The sequence below is a fragment of the Mauremys reevesii genome, linkage group 3 (genome assembly GCF_016161935.1).
Source record: "Mauremys reevesii isolate NIE-2019 linkage group 3, ASM1616193v1, whole genome shotgun sequence".
NCBI classification, from domain to species: Eukaryota; Metazoa; Chordata; order Testudines; family Geoemydidae; genus Mauremys; species Mauremys reevesii.
In genome coordinates, this window is record NC_052625.1 from 107,663,325 (window position 1) to 107,683,193 (window position 19,869).

General features: G+C 43.9%; 1 protein-coding gene across 5 annotated transcripts in view; it reads left to right on the plus strand.

Annotated features, from left to right (window-relative positions):
- Positions 1–19,869, plus strand: part of MAP3K5 (mitogen-activated protein kinase kinase kinase 5) — a 180,503-nt gene that overhangs the window by 78,739 nt on the left and 81,895 nt on the right. For 4 of the 5 annotated variants that reach the window (XR_005597031.1, XM_039532599.1, XM_039532598.1 and 1 more), the window contains one exon: positions 6,902–6,925. The exons of the other annotated variant lie outside the window; for it this stretch is intronic. Coding sequence is in view for 3 of the 4 variants with exons in the window: in XM_039532599.1 (XP_039388533.1) it covers positions 6,902–6,925 (24 nt within the window). In the remaining variant the exon portion in view is untranslated. The remainder of the gene's footprint in view (positions 1–6,901; positions 6,926–19,869) is intronic. 5 annotated transcript variants of the gene reach the window in all.

The following is a 19,869-nucleotide window of genomic DNA, read 5'->3' on the forward strand; positions in this document are numbered from 1 at the left end:
GAGCCTCCTTCTCCTCAGTCTTGATTGTGGGGGAAAACAGTTGCTACTGTCCAGTTGTAGAAATTACGCTCCTGGGGGAATTCTGCATCACTGCGAATGCGTAGAATTTATGTTCCCCGCAGATTTCTTTGCTTTCCTGCAGAAAAATGACTTTATGACAGGGAAGCAAAGGGAAGCTACAAGAGCAGTCATGTGACCCTCCCCAGCAGTATCTTTTTGTGCCCAGGGCAGCCCGCAGAGAGGTAAATCACTGTGGGGCAGGGGGCAGGATTGGGGAAGACCCAATTGGTGGCTCCTCCCCTGCGCTGGGCTCAGCTGCTAGTCCCGGCTGGGCTGGAGAAGATGGGATTTCCTCTTCCCCTGCACGGCATACAGGGCCATGTCAGACCCACCCTAAGCTGTAAGAAGCACTGCAAAGCCCTGCCCCCCGCCACGCTTCCTGCTCCCATCGCTCCTCAGCTGCAGGAGGAGAGAGCACTGTACAGGGAGCTGCTCCCCCATCCGCCCAACCCCCGTGCATCCAGACCCCCTCATACCCAGACCCTCCCGCTAAGCCTCACCCCTCCCCACCACCCAGAACCCTCCCTGACGAGCCCCACTCCCCTGTACATGGACAACCGACCAGCCACCCACACCCGGATCCCCACCCTACCAAGCCAAAACCAGCTGCACCTGGATCCCCGCCCCACTCCCCCAACATCTGGACCTCCCCACTGACCCCCCTGGACCCCCCCCGCCGAGCTCTATCCCCCTCACACCCAGGCCACCCCACTAAGCCCCAACCACCTTCACCTGGACCCCCCTGCAAAGTCCCATTTCCATTGCACCCAGAAACCCCCAACAAGTCCCTTTGCTTCCAGAACCCCCCACACCCGGATCCCCCACTGAGCTGCCCGCACCCAAATTGCCCCCCACAGACCCTTTGGATCCTCCCACACTAAGCCCCTCCACACTTGAATCCTGCCTTGCTGAGCCTGCCTGCCCACACCTGGTGCACCTGGAACAGAGGGGCATGTTTCTGGGGCAGACCCGGCCCCTGCTCTGTGTCAGGGTTGGGTGAAGCCTCACCACTGAGTCCGTGTCCCACCTCTGTGCAGCCAGTGGCCTGTGCTCCCCAATGCCATGCTGGAGCCTCCACATTTATTTGACAAATAACATTTGCAGAATTTTGCAGAATTTTAAAATATTGTGCATAGAATTTTGAATTTTTTGGAGCAGAATTTTGAATTTTTTGGTGCAGAATGCCCATAGAAGTAAAATTACTGAAGAGAAGCATGTGAGCCAGCTGTGGGAAGCAGCATGGGAGTGGTGCTGCCTTCTGCTCGGGTGTATTCTTTTGATTACCATGCAGGCTCAGTTCTCCTTGCTTCTGGCTGGAGTAGGATTTGGTTCTATTTTTGTCAAGTTATTTGCAGTTTGGCCCTAATTCATGAGTTAAGTTTCATATGACTCAGCCTATTCCCCCTTCCCCCACTACCTCAGCCCGTTGGACTGTTTAGCAGTCTAAGGATTTCATCAGTTTGTACACCGCTGTCTGCTCCTGCCACTCTCATCCAGTATCTCTCTCTTTGACGGTGCTAAAAAGAAGAGGAAGGGAGATCTGGGCAACAATTATTTTAGTTTCAGCTTGTGCTCGAAAGGTTGGATGGAATAAAGCGGAGATTCTCAAACTTTTGTATTGGTGACTCCTTTCACATAGAAAGCCTCTGAGTGCGCCCCCCCCCTTATATATTTAATATATTTAACACCATTATAAATTCTGGAGGCAAAGTGGGGTTTGGGGTGGAGGATGACAGCTCATGACTCCCCACATAATAACCTCATGACCCCCTGAAGGGTCCCGACCCCAGTTTGAGAACCCCTGGAATAAAGGAAGGATAGGGAATGCAATTGGAGAGGTCAGAGGGTTTTGCTTGTCGTTTTTTCCCTAAGGAACTGCCCCATCAAACAGATTTCTGGAAGCTCTTACACACACTCTGCATCACATTCACACAAAAAGAAAACATACAGTTGGTTCCAATTTTTGCTAAGATTCTTTGGACAAGACTGGCAACTTTTTCTTCTCTTTAGAATCCATATTGGTTGACCCAGTCATGGTTACAGAGCAGGTTTGTTTTGTATTAATTTCTGTACTCCTCTTAGTAAGTTCATAAGCACCACCCACTCAAAATACTAGTCTGCTTCCAAAATTTGCATAGTGTTATACTGGAGCCACTTCATATGTATGCCAAAGAAATGGATTTTTGTTTTACAATAATAAAGTATGGAAAGGTTAAAAAATAGTAACAAAAAGGATTTTTGCATGAATGCGATTTATGTGTGCAGGGACAAGGGGAACAAAGTTTTAGCTGAAAATATGCTCCTCCAGTTAACATAAAAGGGAATGAACTCTCTGCCGCCCCACCCTCCAAAACATGTTTTCAGCTCTTTGGATTGTCACTGCAGTACTTGTGAATATATGTATAGCACCTTATTGCTCTTGAGTTTCAGTAGGTCTCATTTCACATATTACATTATGAAACCATGGGCAGTGCTAGTTATTTCTCTAGAAATAGAACCATACCACGATGTGCATTGACTCCTTTCATGGCGAAAGCAGTGATGCTAAACTATTCCTCCCTTCAACACTCTGCGTTGCTTTTGAACTTTGAATACTGGTTGAACATCCATGCCATTGAAACTTCTGCAGAAATGATCTTACATTAGAATTTTGTTAATATATATTTATGCTGGCTCCTTAGCCACCGTTGATTTCTGCATATGTATAGAGGATATAGTTGGAACAATACTGCCTCTATTGAATCTTCACTGCCACCAGAGTTCTGGAACTACACCAATGTCTCGTATCCAACCGGTGCAGAACTCCCCTGTAAACTTGGACGAGGCTACCTGGGTCATGTCTAACTGCCTCACAGTTTGGACAACAAGGGTGTGAATAGCAGTGCACACCCAAGTGCTCTGCTGTAACTTCCCTGTCTGAACACTGCAGGCATGAACTAAAAGGTTCCTAGCTCTCGTTAAAGAGGACTGTGTTAACACAAACTAGGAACCTGGAAGTGTGTACCCACAGTGCCCTTATGTGGGGAGTTACAGCGCAGCATTTTGCTGCACACTGCTGTTCACATCACCATTGTTTGAACTGCGGGACAGTGTTGATGTGCCCTTGGATTTGTGAATAAAACTAGCATTTTGTGTTAATCCACGGGACAACACAGCCCTCTTTAAGCTCATTTCTAGCCTGCTTTATTATGAAACATAAGAGCGACCTTATTGTTATACTTTCTGTTGGAACATAGTGTTCTTCTGATTGTCAAAATCACTGTTAAAACTACCCAGAAAATGACTTCGTCACTGAGAAGTCAGTGTTTATAACCTGTCACTTACTAACAATTTTTGTGGCTACCAGAAAGTTTCATAAATACCCATTTTAATTATGAGTTTTATTTAAATTAAAATATAATTCTCAGTTTATAAATAGTGAGAAATATTTGTCTACTATGCAAATTTCAGAGTATACTGCTGAGGAAGGCTCTGCTTAGGCGCAGCCTCTTTCATGTAAGTTTCTGTGGTTTACCCATCTTTCTGTCTTTCTGTCTTTCTTTCTCTTTTCAACACAAGAGTGTATTGGTCTGTGCCCTCAGAGTAAAAATCTAATGACAAAATAGCTATTTGAATTTAATTTTATTACTTCTTTTACTATGGCCTCATTGTCCACTGTACTGCATAACTAATCAGTAAGGATGGGAATTTCAAAAGCACTGCAGGGAGTCAGATGCTGAACTATTGACTCTCCGTGGGAACTGGACACATTTGAAAACTCCACCCTTCATAGTTTTAAGGGCCCGATCCCGCAATCCTCCATGTGCAGGACTCTTATTGAAATCAGCGGGAGCTCAGCATGCATAAGGCTTATAGGACTAGACCATAGCTGGTGTCCAAATTCCCCCCTCAATGGGCCTGATCCAAAGCCCATTGTAATCAATGGAAAGATTCCCCTTGACTTCAGTGGGTTTTGAATCAGGCCCAACTGGTAATAGTAGTTAGCAAGAGTACAACAAATCTCTTAGCTATTTTAGACCAGGTTCTGTTATGGTTCCTCTCTCAGAATCTTTGCATTGACTTCAGTAGGCTGTGGTTTAGGCCCTTTCACAGTTACAAAACCTCCTGCTAATCGATAACCTCAGTGGCAGAACTAATGATGGCAGGAGTCTTTAGGTGTATGTTTGGTGCATTTCATGCCTATAGGTATAAATGAAGGTGCCACCATCAATGACCCATTGCCCTCCCCCCCCAGGTCCACAACTGCTCCAAACCCGGCTTCACTACTGGGTAACCTATTGCAGTTCTATAACAATACTTAATGATTAATGATTTACTCTAGGTTTATTTGTACTGCTAGGGCTTCTCTACATAGTGCATTAGTCCACGCCAGTGGGGTGTAAATTCTAGTGCACACTAGTGTGTTGCACACTAAATGGCCCATGTGATCCCTGCTGGCATGCACTAAATCTCCCTAGTGCGTGTTGTTATAGCGCCGTTTCACGCACTAGTGAGCTTTCAGTGAATGCCAGCAGGGTGGGGTCCACATGGGTCAGTTAGCCTGTGACACACTAGTGCGCACTAGAATTTACATCCCTCTGGTGTGGACTAATGCATTCTATAGACCATCCCTTATGTTTCTTAAGTTGACTAGATAGGACTTGTTACTGCTTTTCATTTATTTATTTTTAAAAACAAAAAGCCGGGCTTCCTGTGGTGTGCAGGAGAAATCCTGTTCACAATGGAAAGCCCCACTCCCTAGTTACTTTGGTTCCTGGTTTGGAAAACAGCTATGGAAGTGTGTATGTGGCTCAGAAGGGATTCCTATGCAAGAAGATGCACCCCCCTTGCATTTTCACCAGTCAGCTGTTAGAAGAGGGGTGATGTATGAGCACATGGTTTTGTATAATTATGGTTTTCTTGCCTCTTTTTCCCCACATTTTTAAATTCGGGATTTTTTTAATTTAAATTTCGGGTATGGGAGAAGGAATTCAGTACCATTTTAAAAATAATTACCCAGATGTTGGGAAAGCAGCCTGCAACTTGCAGTTCAAACAAGCATCAACAAAAAACAGTAAATAAAATCCTGCTGTAGGGCAGGTGGGGATAAACTGACAAGCTGGCAGCTGTAAAGTAGTGGAATATATGTGCAGGTACAGTCTGTCCCTGACTTCAGACCCCATTGGAAGTAACTGCCTGAGACGAATCCTTACATCACTAAACATGGCTGCTGTAGAGTTGTTTTATATGTGCAGCCTGAGAAGTAAAGACCATTGGTTTGACACTCCCTCCATTTTTAGTGTGGAGATGAATAAGCTCAGTCCTACCCAGTGAAGCATGTGTGGACTGCTACACTGAATAGCCATTTGCTAATTCTGCTTCCTTTGGAATCGATAACAAAATTCCTATAGAAGCAGGATCAGGCTTCAAACGTGGTTTTGCAAGCAGACTATCAATAGGGGGTGCAGGAAGAAGCCTTGAATATGTAACCCTTAGTGGGTTACTGTATCAAAACCATGTCTGCTCCAGGATCAATATTTTAAAAATACTATAAAACATCAAATTTACCCTGGGAATTTTTCACACACCCCTTGCCTGAGACATATTAGTACAAATTCAATTTCAAACCACTCAAGCAGTAAGTGGTCGGACTGGCTCTCAGTTATTCACACTACTAATGCAGTTTAGGAATATTGTAAAAATATTTAAACTACCATTTACGCTAGTTTTACGGTCTCTTTTACAGACAGTGTAGAAATGATACCTGTTGAGTATAAATGTCTCACAAACTAGCATGGCATTCATCCTTAGGGCAGGGACAAGGATAACTAGTGTGCACGTTGATGAAGAAAATGTAAGCTAAATCCACAGTTCCAGTGATCTGTTAATATCTAAATCAGGGTGGGCAAACTTTTTGGCCTGAGGGCCACATCGGGGTTGCGCAACTGTATGGAGGGCTGGGTAGGGAAGGCTGTGCCTCCCAAAACATCCTGGCCCCGCCCCCTGACTGCCCCCCCTCAGAACTTCCAACCCATCCAACCCCCCCTGCTCCCTGTCCCCTGACCGCCCCAACCCTTATCCACACCCCTGCTCCCGACAGGCCCCCCGAGACTCCCACCCCCTATCCAATCGCCCTCTGTTCCTCGTCCCCTAACCACCCCCTCCCGGAACCCGCCGCCCCTAATTGCCCCCTGGGATCCCACCCCCTTATCCAACCCCCCTTGCTCCCTGTCCCCTGACTGCCCTCCCGACCCCTATCCACATCCCCGCGCCCTGACAGGCCCCCCAGGACTCCCACTCCCAACCCTCCCTGTTCCCCCATCCCCTGGCACACACCCCCAGAACCTCCACCCCAACCAACCACCCCCTCCTCCCTGACTGCCCCCTAGGGCCCCCTGCTTCCTTACCCGACCCCCCTGCTCCCTGCCCCCTTACTGCCCTTACCAGCAGCAGGAGCTCGCAGCCGCGACACCTGGCCAGAGCCAACTGCACTCCCCACACTCCCCAGTGGGAGCGGCAGGCCAGAGCGCGGCACGCATGGCGGCATGACTGCGGGGGAGGGGGCAGGAAGCAGGAGAGGGGCCGGGGACTAGGCTCCCTGGCCGGGAGCTCAGAGGCCGGGCAGGATGGTCCCACGGGTTGGATGTGGCCCGCGGACCTTAGGTTGCCCACATCTGATCTAAATACTTAATGTCTCTGCAGAGCTGATGCTTATTATTTACAGCAATTTGACAGAATGAAAATATAACACCTACCCTCCAGGTCTTCTGTAAATGTTTATTGATGCCCAACAGTATTAAACACATAAATCTTCTAAAGGTTATTCAAGTTCTGTTTTTAATATTCATTTTTATTTTTACAGGAAATTATTTGCCAGAAGAATACTGTAAGTAGGAGGGTTTTTTTTAATTTTAATTACATTTGGATTTCTGTCCCACTTAATATTATTTATACTGTCCTGTTTCCTGCCTGGATCATTAATATTCTCCTCCTGTCTTTCCCATTATAGTTATTTCACATCTCTGTTGAACTACAATTCCGAATGTTTGCACTCCCAGCAGCAAACTGTATACATCATTTCATAAACCTGTTGCTAGGTAGCATGCTCACCCCTTACCTTTTCTTTACCCTTCAATACTGTTTTCCTCTCAGTCTCTCCCATTTTTCTTTCACACGCACCGCTTTTCTTTGCCACCATGCAGGAGCGGCTCTAGACATTTCGCCTCCCCAAGCAGGGCGGCATGCCGCGGGGGCACTCTGCCTGTCGCTGGGAGGGTGGCAGGCGGCTCCGGTGGACCTCCCGCAGGTGTGCCTGTGGAGGGTCTGCTGGTCCCGCGGCTTTGGGAGGTCCACCAGAGCCGCGGGACCAGCGGACCCTCCACAGGCACGCCTGCGGGAGGTCCACCAGAGCCGCCTCCCGGCGACCGGCAGAGCGCCCTCCGCGGCATGCTGCCCCAAGCACGTGCTTGGCGTGCTGGGGCCTGGAGCCGCCCCTGCCACCATGTTTTTATTCTCTCTTCTCTGTCTCTTCCCCCCAATTTCTTCTTCCTTTCTTCTAGTTTTCTTCCCCAGAACTGATTTAAACACATGCAGTGTTGTCCTCCTACTTGTAAAAACTGTATGCAGTATGTACACGGTACCGCAAGCATTGTGTGTGTGTGTATATATGTGTGTGTGTGTGTGTGTCTCTCTCTCTCTTTGTCATACATACATGCATACTCAAACTCACCCAACTCCCATCCACTTGCTCTGCATATTCCTGTGCAGAGCCTGGGACTCCCACTCCCTCTTTTCACAGGAAAGCTGTGATACAGTTACCGAGCATCTTGCATTGACTGTTGGCATTTGCTGGCTCCCTGCAACAGCAGTTGGCACTGTCTGGCTCTGCTGCTGCAGAGTAAAAGATTGTCCTCTGCTGCTGTGCATACATCAGCACAGACCTAACAGGCATGGGTGGACCAGGTCTGATCAAACTCATGTTACTCAGTACAAAGCTCTGAGCAAACTTACTCACCAGGTGGCATTGGCAAGTGAATAATACATGTGGTAGGTGGGCAACAAGATAAAATGATCATATGCTAATTTTACAAATACTAAATTCATTATATGTTTAAATTTAATTAACAGCTTGATTTGCTGCTGAATGTTTCCAGTGCGTCCTTGCATTTCATTGTCATCACTGGAATGTAAATGGATGATAAGTAAATCAGACAGGAAATTTTGCTTAATGAACTGTGTTTTTCTTCTGGGTATTTGGGGCAGTATCAGTTCCCTGAATGGGGAAGGGAAATCTGGTGAGATTGTTCTAGAAACAAGATGAGGCTGCAGAAGGTTTTCTTAAAAAATGAGGGCCTGTGGTATGGATTTCCTTTGACTTCCATTGAAATGACTAGGAATTGAGAGTGCTGGGGATGCACTGTTCATCTGATAATTCTAGCACTGTGGTTGCCAGCCACTGAAACTCTATACACTTCTGCTGCTCAGTATCCATTCATTTTCTGGAATTGCCCTGTAAATCTTCCTTTCCTTATGTCATAGACATACTGCACTGGGAGCCTGAGAGGATAGCCAGGTCTTAGGCCACTAATTTTTATAACAGTGTTGACACAAAAATATTGTCCAAAACTCTCTTCATTTACACCTATTCCATCCTGTTTACTTGAGTGGGCTTTCCTAATTAAGGCGTATAGTGTTTAATTTTAGGAATTTGCCTCAGATGATAGATAAATTCAAGTAGCTGCAATCTTCCCTCGTATTTTCCTGACTACTGCAAACACTGAGATAACTTTTTAGGTAGCTAAATAAATGTATCTAGACAATTGGCATGGTTTCTAAGAGGATTCAGAGAAATCAGTGCAGAATTTGGCTCTAAAACTGAATTTAGAGTAGCAGTAGACTTTCTGATCATTTTCTCTTAAGAAATTGAAAAGAATGACAGGTAAAAATTCTTTCTTTTAACTTCTTGTAAAAGTGCTTGTGCAGGCATTCTGAGAATTGATGACATCACTGCGACAAAAAGATCCTCCCACAACTTCCAGAGGTAAAAATGGACTAAATGATCACTTAGGCCTTTAAAAATAAGGATAGGCTTGAGAGCAATGCCATTTCTGCTGTGAATTAGCTTGCAAGCATGTTTTTAAAGGCAAACATTTTGGTAAAGGGCTGATTGTCCTTGATATGAAAAGGCAAATGGAGGAAACCCTACTATCAGGAAATGAGCAGGCAGTATCACAGAGAGTTGACTAATGTGAAAACATTGCCTGTTAATATGTTTATACGACAGTTGCAGAGACTCAGTAAGAGGGTTGGTAACTTGACATTACTATTCTGATTAAGAGATAATCTATTTTGCATCTAAATTGGAAGGGAGAATGGTGGACTTGTTATCTGGCTTTAAAAAACCCAGTTTCTATAAATTCTATATAAAATCTGTTCTTGGAGGATTATTGATGTTACCTGGGTGTGCTTAGAAACCTCTTTTTTTGTGAGGAAGCAAACTCTAGTGCTTAGAACAGGAGAGAGTGTCAGTAGATCTAGGTTCTCTTCACAACCCCTCCAGTGATTTACTACGTGACCTCGACAAGTCACTTGGAGAGGGATTTCCAATGAGCAGTTAGGTGCCCAGCTTCTGTTTACTGTCAGTGGGAGTTAAACACTGTGTCTTTGAAAATCTCCCCCTTAATTTGTTTGTGCCTCAGTTTCCCTGGCTATAAAGTGGGTATAATTGTTGCCTGATAGGTTCTATGAGGTCTGTTTAAGTCAATGTTTGTACAGTGCTTTAAGATTGGACTAAAAATAAATTGAAGAAAGATAAATCAGTGAACATAAGAACAGCCATACTGGGTCAGACCAATGGTCCATCTAGCCCAGTATCCTGTCTTCCTACAGTGGCCACTGCCAGATGCTTCAGAGGTAATGAATGGAACAGGACAATGATCTTGTAAGTTGTAGTTATATAAATGATCTTCTATTAGGCATTGAACTGAAACATATGAATAATTATCTGAAAAAATGTTTCCATTCCCTGAAATGCTAGTGCGTGGTGTTTATGTAACATACATATATTTCCAGGAGTGGAACAACAGGATCTCCTGTCACCAAGGGGTTAAATGAGTTGCAAAATAGGTGTGCGTATGTGTGTGTCATAAGTAATTGGTGTTTGTTTCTTTTGAACCTTGTCTTCCTACAAAAATTCATCGCCTGCTGTTTTGGTTTTTGTTGCAACAGGATATTCTCCTTCAGAGTAATAGCCAGTATTATACCGGTAGGCTAAACTACAGCAAAGTTTTTGTGGGGAGAGTAGGGGAAGATAACAGCAAATGATCATTTCCTGTTACAATGTGATTTTATAGTAATCCAGTGGATAAAGTTTGAAAACAACAAAAGTATTTATTCTGTATATTGCAATAACTTTAGAAACAAAGGTGGTTTGATAGGAGAGAGCTATTTTGATGTTTATGCCTTTAAGCATAGTTTTTGAGGTCAAAAAGGCAGCCAGCGGAGCCATTCTAAAAATTCTTATTAAAAGGAATGCTGTTTTTAAAAAAATGTTGGCATAAAGGCTGTGTTGTATGGATGCTCTTTGCTTATGCTAGCTGGTCCATTTCTGTTTAATTCAATCCTCTATGGTTTACGTTTTATTTATTGGGACAAATAGCTGCAGTTCAGGTTAATGGCAATATGAGTCAAAATAATTGTTAGACTGATCACCTCTAAGATTGTGCAGGATGGAGAGGAGAACAACCTCCGACACAAAAGGAGGGTTAACCACCTCACTCTGGCTGTGAGTGTTATTCCCTTCCACTGGACTCCATAAAAGGCAGGTTCAGGGTATCCACATGGGGGAGGGTTAGTGAATAGGGAGGCCGGGGTGGGCCAAGAGGGATGTACATTTTTTCCCACTGGCCCCTGGGAGCTATGAGTGGAAATGTTATATAGTTTGTGACTGTAATATTTTTCCACAGCTCCTCTCCATGACGGCAGAGCCTCCGTTTAAGGCATGTCCTGAGGGATTGCTTAGGCAGCCCTGGCAGTGCTCCTCCAATGGACCCACTGTTGCTGAGGAGGTGTGGGGCCTCCGGGTGGTGAACCTGACCGTAGAATGGGTTTGGGGGCTGCCCCCATAGTGTCTTCCACACAGTGGAAGGGAGAACTTTTGTAATCCCCCCCCCATCCCCTGAAACCAGGGGCGAGCGATGGTGCACCATTTAAAGTTGTTGAACCTGCCCCACTCTCATCCACAGCAGCTCCAGTCCTGTGAAGCTGACATGGCTGCGTGCTCTGGCCTGTTGGCTCTCAGTACTGCATGCAGGCAGGGCTCTCCCCCTGCAATATCCTTCCCTGCCCCCTTTCTGACACTGATGCCACTGTTTTGCCTTCTCTGAGCTGGTCTGGGCTGTGGCAGGCTAAAAAGTGGTTGGAACAAAGCATGGGCAGCTTCCACCAGCTCTGCATCCTATGTCTGACAGAATGATCTGGGAGGGAAGCCTATGAGAGTTAGCTCACAAAGTCATCCTCCATTACAGTTCCCTGCCACAGGTTTTCCTGTGGGGTGGGTGGTTTGATAGCCTCTCAGGGGTGGAAAGGACCTCAGGAGATCATCTAGTCCAACTCCCTGCTCAACGCAGGACTGATCCCCAACTAAATCCCCAAATGGCCCCCTCAAGGGTTGAAGTCACAACCCTGGGTTTAGCAGGCCAATGTTCAAACCACTGAGCTATCCTACCATGCTGAGGTATCTAAGTAAAGGAATGTTAATGTGGTATTGCAGATACCGCACAGTGCTAACGGTGGATAATTTATTGCATTTTTAATGACAACCACGGTATTATTATCATTATCTTATTTATAACAGACATACTACTGTAGTGCCATAGGCCACGATCAATATATTGAGGCCCCATTGTGCTAGGTGAGGCGAGCAGGTGGTCAGTGGTAGCAAGTCTGGTGGTATATAAAATACTATAAGCTCAGTGCTCACTTAATGAGCAACTGTTCAATATCTTTTCTTCTCATTGTTCAATGAATTATTTACTGCACACTGCTCTAATTCTACTCTTACAACAGAGTCATTAATTTCCTCATAGTCTTTTCTGTGGTGCTTATCACTTCAGTATGTGAGTGATTCAGAAACCTGTGAGATGTGGGGGTGCTTTTATCCCTTGTTACAGATGGGGAGCTGAGCCACAAAGATTAAGGTCAAAAGTATCTGTTGATTTTGAGTGCCCAATTTGAGACACATAGGAACCTGATTCTTCAGAGTACTTAGCACTTTACATGTTCAAAGCACAGCTCCTGTTGATTTCAGTTGGAGCTGTGAGTGGTCAGCTCTCTGCACATCAAACCCCAGGGTCTCAAACTGAGGCACACACAATTAATTAGTGACCATCTGTGGAAAGTTTGGTTTAAGTGACTTGCTTAGCATCACACTGGAACTCTATGGCAGAGGCAGGGGTAGAATCCAGTTCCCCGCCCGGGTGGAATTCAGCTGCCTTACTCATAAGACTGCCCTTTCTCTTCCTGCAATCCTCATCTCATTCACTAAACACCTTCAGTCTTCTGCAACAAATGAAGCAGGAATCCTAAAGACAACAGTCTCCTTCACTACATAACCCTGATTTGTTCCCAGAGCAGGTCCACACTGTGCACGTAACTGAACTTGGAGGGAGCATGTTCAGTTGCTCTATGGGGATGGTGCATGCAGTCTGCTCAGTGCTAGGAGCTGTAAGAGGCTCAACCCTGCTCAGTGAGGATGGAATCCTCTAAGAAGTCTCTCCTGAGCATGAGTGAATTGTAATTTTTCAAAGGCTTATAATTTGGCCAAATTTGGGTGTTTTTTTCCCTGCAGGAACAGCAACAGACACACCCTCAATGAAAGGGCTCCCACTTCCTACCAAATTTCAAGCCCCTGCTCCAAGGCATGGGGGCACCAGAACATTAACACTTCAAAACAACAGCTTTGCCTTATCCTTGGGGACAGCTCAGCTCTTAGCTGAGGTTTTCAAAATATAATATATATCAGCCTGGGCTAGATCTCACCCAGGCTGCACAATTTCATCACAAATGGTTGAAGATTGGCAACGTTATAAGCACCTTAAAACAGGATATTGTGACAGGAAGGGTTGGGTAACCTAAATAATAGGTAGTGCGACCCACTCTGTTTATTTTTGAATTTTATTTATTTATATATATATATAAAATAAGAGAGATGGGGTGTATGAAAGGGAGTGTAAGGGAAGGAAGGGAAAGGTGTAACCTTGTGTAAATACAGTAGGATATTTTTGATTTGTTCAGTAAAGTGAATTTAGATCAGTAAACCTTGCTTACTCTTTGATATTTTGAGTTCATTGACTGATTTATTTGTTACCTGGGTTCTCCTTGAAAGAATCTAGGACTCTTTTATGAGGAAATCTGGAGTGGAGACCATCAAAATCAGACACTGAGTCCTCCTATATGGACTTGTGGCACACCAAGGCTTTATAAAGACTAAGGGGCTTATTCTTCCCTTATTCCACATATGAAATGCACAGTGATCATTTCATGTGTGATACAAGGTGAGAATGTACCTTTAAATCTGGACACCGAATGAAAGTGGGACATGATTTATAGGTCATTCCTGATATCTTTAATGTGCCCTGCTCTTTAATTGACTTTGTCTTGGCTCCAGTGCTGTCCCCATTCATGTCAATAGCAAAGCTCCCATTCGCTTCAGTGGGAGTAGAAACGCCCATACTGTGTATTTGTATTCATTGTAACATCAACACATGGTAAGATGATTTGATTACTGAAAATTCTCTGGGAAAACAGGTTTAATAACTTGTTTTAGGGTTATGCCATCTGTTAGACACGGCACCATGTGTAGTCAGAGAGCTGCCGTCTTTGACAAATTTACATCAGAAACACTGAAATAATCATAGATATGCCTCAAGAGAGGCAGCAGAAGGATTGCAGAAAGCTGAAGTGAATCATAATGTGAGTGAACCCATAGGGAGAGTAGTTCCTATTACCAAGACTGTTGGCAACTTTTCCCTCAGATGAAAATAAAAAGCTAAATTTGGGGGGTTCTGGCTGTGCTGGTTGGCTGTGCACTGGCAGATTTCTCAGCCCAGAAGGCAAAGCATTGCAAGTTAATGAAGACTCCTCCTCCTGTGCAGATTCCGCCTTTCCTCAGGTGAGATCCTGGAGATAGCTGATAGGGGATCTCTATAGAAGGTATGCTGTCAGGGACCCAAGAGGTTGGGAGACCGTGGTTGAGGTTGCCTCTTGCCTGGGGTGAATCCTCCAAATTTGTGGGTTTGTTGGGATGAACCCCTAGCCCCTTCCCTAGGATGTCAATTCCTACATTGACACACAGCATGCCAAATAAGCTATTTATTTCTTTATTTAGAACATGGCAGTGCCCACATTGCGTGAGGTGCTTTCAATCACATCAGAAGACATGATCTCTGAATCAGATTATACTGACTTTCCATTCCCTCTATGTAGGAACAACCTGTGTGGAGGATAAAGGGGCTTTATATGTGATGTGAATAATGAAAGGAATGTAGATTTTCTTTCCTCCTTCTAATGTTCAGAATGTAATTAAAGTGAATACTAGGAACTTTTATTGTATCTTAAAGAAACAGAGATGGGGCTTTTTTTTAAAGGGATGAAAAAGCAAGACAAAAAGGAGTGTTGGATACAGACACTTCTAGCTGTGAGCAACACAAAGTCTTCTGATAGTTTTCATAGTTCTAGGTACTAGATTTAATCTGAAAAATGCTCAGAGAATAAGCCTTGAAGGTTGTGTAATAGTAGGCAGTGAGCTGTGAAAGGGTATTGTAAAAAGACATCACTTAAAACACTTGAATGAATCACTTGTTTAGTCACTAGGCATTAAAAATTTGCTCACACATTACTGACTCCTCCTAGTGCTTCCATTTTCTAATTAGTCTGACTGGTTTGATGAAATACATCCTGTTTTACAACAATATGGATAATCTCTTAATAAGAGGCCTGATTCAGCAACGTGCTGAAAATTTTGGCCGCAGTCCAGCATGTGCATATCTTTGTATGTGTGTCGTCCCACTGACTTCAGTAATGATGGGATTCTAAATGGAGCTGACTGGAAAGCTTCCCAGAAGAAGAGCTCCGTGTAAGATCGCAAGCTTGTCTCTCTCACCAACAGAAGCTGGTCTAATAAAAGATTTTACCTCACCCACCTGGTGGATTGGAAAATGGAATTTTTGTCCAATTGTATTGTCGGGGTGCCATTTCTACCCATTTTAAAGGCTCCTTTACAATGCCAGAGTGGCAAAGAAAGGGCACTCGTGTAATTGAGAACTGGGCCTTGTGTCATATTCATGTCGGTAGTGACATGGCGAGTGACAAGGCAATATCTTTTATAGGACCAACTTCTGTTGGTGATAGAAGCTTTCAAGCTTACACAGAGCTCTTCTTCAGGTCTAACAATTTTCTGTATTCTTTGCTTGCTGCTTTCTTGAGGGCCATAAAAGTAAATTTATATATTTCATTTCAGGCAATGCAAGTTGAGCAGGTTTTTTTGTTTGTTTGTTTGTATTTAACAGTAAAAATGTGTGTGACTATAAGTTTGCTTGCTTTATTATTCCATTCAAAATTATATTGGTGCAAAAAAGTAAATTCAGTATTGGGTTCTCCACAACTGTTGATCAAAAATGAATGAAAAGCACTCAGGTACACTAAAGAAAGAGCAGCTTTCCTGTTTGTAAGGTTATGAAGGGGTTAGTACTCTATTTCTGGAAGTGATCCAAGAATCATACCAGAATGAGCTTTTGAGTCTTGTGGGTTTCAAAAGCTGAAAAACATCCTTTTCCAGTGTTGTTTTTTATTTAAAAACTCCACTTGACAATGTCCCAGAGGTCTCAGAATCTTCCTCACAAGCTAGTCACAGTTTTATTTATTTATTTTTTTTAATTCTCTGAATAAACATCAGGAAGTAAAATACCCTAAGAATAAATTGCCAGCCACATAAGCCTTTCTCCTAGTTTTGTCTCCCCAACACTCCTCCTAAGAAAAGACAGTTAATTAGAAGTAGGATGTCCCTTCACTTCCTGTGTTGGTCGTAGGCCAGTTGCTGCCTTTCCTTCTCCCATAACTGGAGCAGAGGGAGGGGGAAGGTTAACCATTATGCCTGGCTAACCTCTTTTCCTCTCTTCATTTGTGAACATGGCTGTTGGGCTAAAGCCCCCCACCTTTCCAAGAGGGTACATCCGTTAGCATTATTGGTGTGTCTGCACTGCAGTCGCTGGGTGTGATTGTAGCTCTCTGGTGAATAAAAGCCATTTTGGCTTATGCTTGTTGTACTCCTTGGCTGCTGCTCCTCAGTGGTGGAGCTAATAGGGAGAACAAGACAATGACACCCCCACCCCCGTGGCCTTTAGGTGTGTATGTAATGTCTTGTCACCTGACAACAGGGGCTCCTGTCACACAGGGATCGGTGTGACTCCCTGCTCAGGGCACTGCAACATGGTGCAAGGGATAACATGTCACAATGCCACTCACTCAGATTTGGCCTGGCCACCATGACAGAGGGGCAGTCGGGCCAACCTGAGTGGCACTGTTCATAGATTGTTCATAGAATGTCAGGGTTGGAAGGGACCTCAGGAGGTCATCTAGTCCAACCCCCTGCTCAAAGCAGGACCAATCCCCAGACAGATTTTTGCCCCAGATCCCTAAATGGCCCCCTGGGTTTAGCAGGCCAGTGCTCAAACCACTGAGCTGTCCCTCCCTGTGTGCCAAGCCGCAAGGGCCAGAGTGGGGAGCTAGCCCATGGGACGGGAACTACTACTGCTGGGTGAGTGCAGGGCAGGCTTACTATCTGGCACACCCCTCCCCTTTTCCCTTTACCCCGAGCCTCCCTTCTGCACAAGCCTGGGATTAGGGTTGTGGTTCCGGGTGCAGAAGGTGCTGCTGTGGGTGGTCGGTGCCCTCTCAGTGGGGCGAGGAGGAGGCAGCAGCAGCAGAGGAATGCAGGCACCCCCAATCATGACCCATCAACCCTAGGTTGCAAAACTTTGCTTGCCACTGCTGCTGATTAAATATTGTAAGGCCCTGGTCCTGCAATTCTATGTTCCTGGGTGTGCCACTGCCCTGCTGTGCCCATGCACAGTGAAATGCAGGATCATGACCTAAGTGTTCAGCTAGGGGGTTTGTAGTTGTATGGAGGTTTGTAGATTCATCCCCAGTAAACCCCTACCAGAGTGGATTTGATTTAAATCATGATTTAAATCACTAGTCAGGAAGACTCAATTTAATCATGGTTTTCTACATACAAGTGCATTCTTGTTGGTTGATATAACCTTAATACATATTCTTCACAGCTCAGAGATAGCTGTAGGTTTCATTTTAGAAGGTACACACTATATATTTTTAGACAGTGATTTATTTTGAAAACTTTTCAGATTAATTTTACAGCTATATCAGAAAATGAATGATTGTTTGGTTATTTCATTTAGCAAAGGTAATTGAAGCCGATATTTATGAAGTCATTGGGAGGTGAACTATCTCCAATTCAACAGGTTAATCATTCATATTAGGAGGAGTTTTTTGCCATGCTGTATTAGGAGGAGAACATCACCAGACAGACATTTAAATTGTTTTATTTAACTAAGCAACAACGTTAAGTATTCTGGATTTTTTATTTCAACAGCAAACATATAATATTTTAACAAAACAAGCATATGTCCCTTGCTTCTCACATTTATCTCCAGACTTCTTTTCCTTGTCCAGATCTCTTTTGCCCCCAATAATCTTCTATTCATTGAACTTTTTGAAACTTTGCTCTTTCAGAGAGAGGTAAGGAATTGACTCTGTGTACCCAAATTTGCAGAGGGACAGTAGAGTTGAGGTCTGTTATTTCTCACTTCTGTATATTATGTATTTATTTAAAAACATGTTTGCTGTTAACAAGCATGTTACCTCTGGATATACAAATCCACAGTCTGAGAACTTTAAAACTAAGCATCTCTGATGGTATCTTCTAGACTGAGCACTGAATCCCATTGGATAGATAGAAAGATTAACCTAAAATAATGTATACAGAAGCCTGTGGAACTCCATAAAATTGGGTCCCTAATCTGTGAACTATTTGAACTCATTTACAAGGCTTTTCTTAAACATTACATGAATATATTGTCTCATGCTATAGAATTAGAATTTATAATCCCTATTCCATGATGAGATACATTATAACTCAAAGATATCTTAATTAAAACTATCTTTAGGTATGTTTTTCCTCAAAAAGCATTTTATCAAAAAATCCAATTTAAATAAAAACAATTTTTTTTATTTTTTAAAAAAACATTGATTTTTATCCACCGTGACCCCTATACATCACATAGCCCCTTTCAGGCTCTCAGGTAGGGTCAGAAGTGGAGCCTGGGGCCTTTCACAAGCCATCTGAATTGGGTGCGACTTTCACTCTAAGTGAATTTAAACTTTGTACTTAGCAAGTCTGGGACTAAAAGTTAAATATTTCCAGACTGCCTAGAAGGTCACTTAGTTTAAGATTGTAAATGAAGTGCAAAAAAGTAGAAAAAAAATCTATTCACTAAATTTTTGTTTTTCAGAAGGAACCAGTGTTGGATGTTGAGAGTAAGAATGGTCATGTGGTTCAGATATTGGCTTGTAATCTGGGAGAGCTTCTGCCACTGACTTCTTGTGTGACCTTGGGCAAATGGCTTTATCGCTCTGGACCTTCATTCTTTGTTGAATAGAGATAATAGTCCTAGAAAGCAGTGTGGTCTGGTTGTTAGCTTATTGGTCTGGGAGTACACCAGGTTCAGCACTGAACTCACCTGTGTATGTCTGTTTCCTCTCCCCTCTTTTGTCTCTTTGGTCTATTTAGATTGTAAACTGCTCGGGGTAAGGCCTAAGATTATGTTTGTGCAGTGCCTCACACAGTGGGACCCCACCTGGAAAATACTTTGTACTAATAATAATGTCTAGTAAGGTGTTGGATACTTTTTCAGCAGTCCAACCTAGTTGGTCAGCCTCTCTCTTAGGGTTTTCTAGAGTCCACCATCGTACCATCTGCCTCATCTCAATATAATGGGCTAAATTTTCAAACATAATTTCCTAAACTATGTTTACAAACCAGAGTTTATGTACACAAAACACAGATTTATACAGATAAAACCAGCAATTTAATGTTCAGAAACCAGTTTTGCATGCACAAATACACGTTTTGTGTACAATTCATATTGCGTGTATGCGCATTTGGTTGGTGGGTATAGCTTAGGCTCCCGAGTTTGAAAGTTTTGGGAAGCTGGGCACAAGCAAACAATATGCGTTTTAGTGTGGCTGAATGTAAATGTATACATCTAGGAACAAAGAATATAGGCCAGGATGGGGAGCTTGATCCACTATGACTCCCAGATCTTTTTCAGTTTCACTGCTTCCCAGGATAATCTGCTGAACATCTGCTCCCAGTGCAACACTGTGGCCAAAAGGGCTAATGCAATCCTTGGATGCATAAACAGGGGAATCTTGAGTAAGGGTAGAGAGGTTCTTTTACCTCTGTGTTGGTCACTCGTGTGGTCATTGCTGGAATATTGTGTCCAGTTCTGGTGTCCCCAGTTCAAGAAGGATGTTGATGAATTGGAGAGGGTTCAGATAAGAGCCACTAGAAGCATTTAAGTGTTAGAAAACATACTTATAGTGATATACTGTTACTCAAGGAGCTCAATCCTTTTAGCTCAACAAAGAGAAGGTTAAGGGGTGCCTTGATTGCAGTCTGTAAGTACTTGGGGAGCAAATATTTGATAACTGGGTCTTCAGTTTAGCAGAGAAAGGTATGACACATTCTGGTGG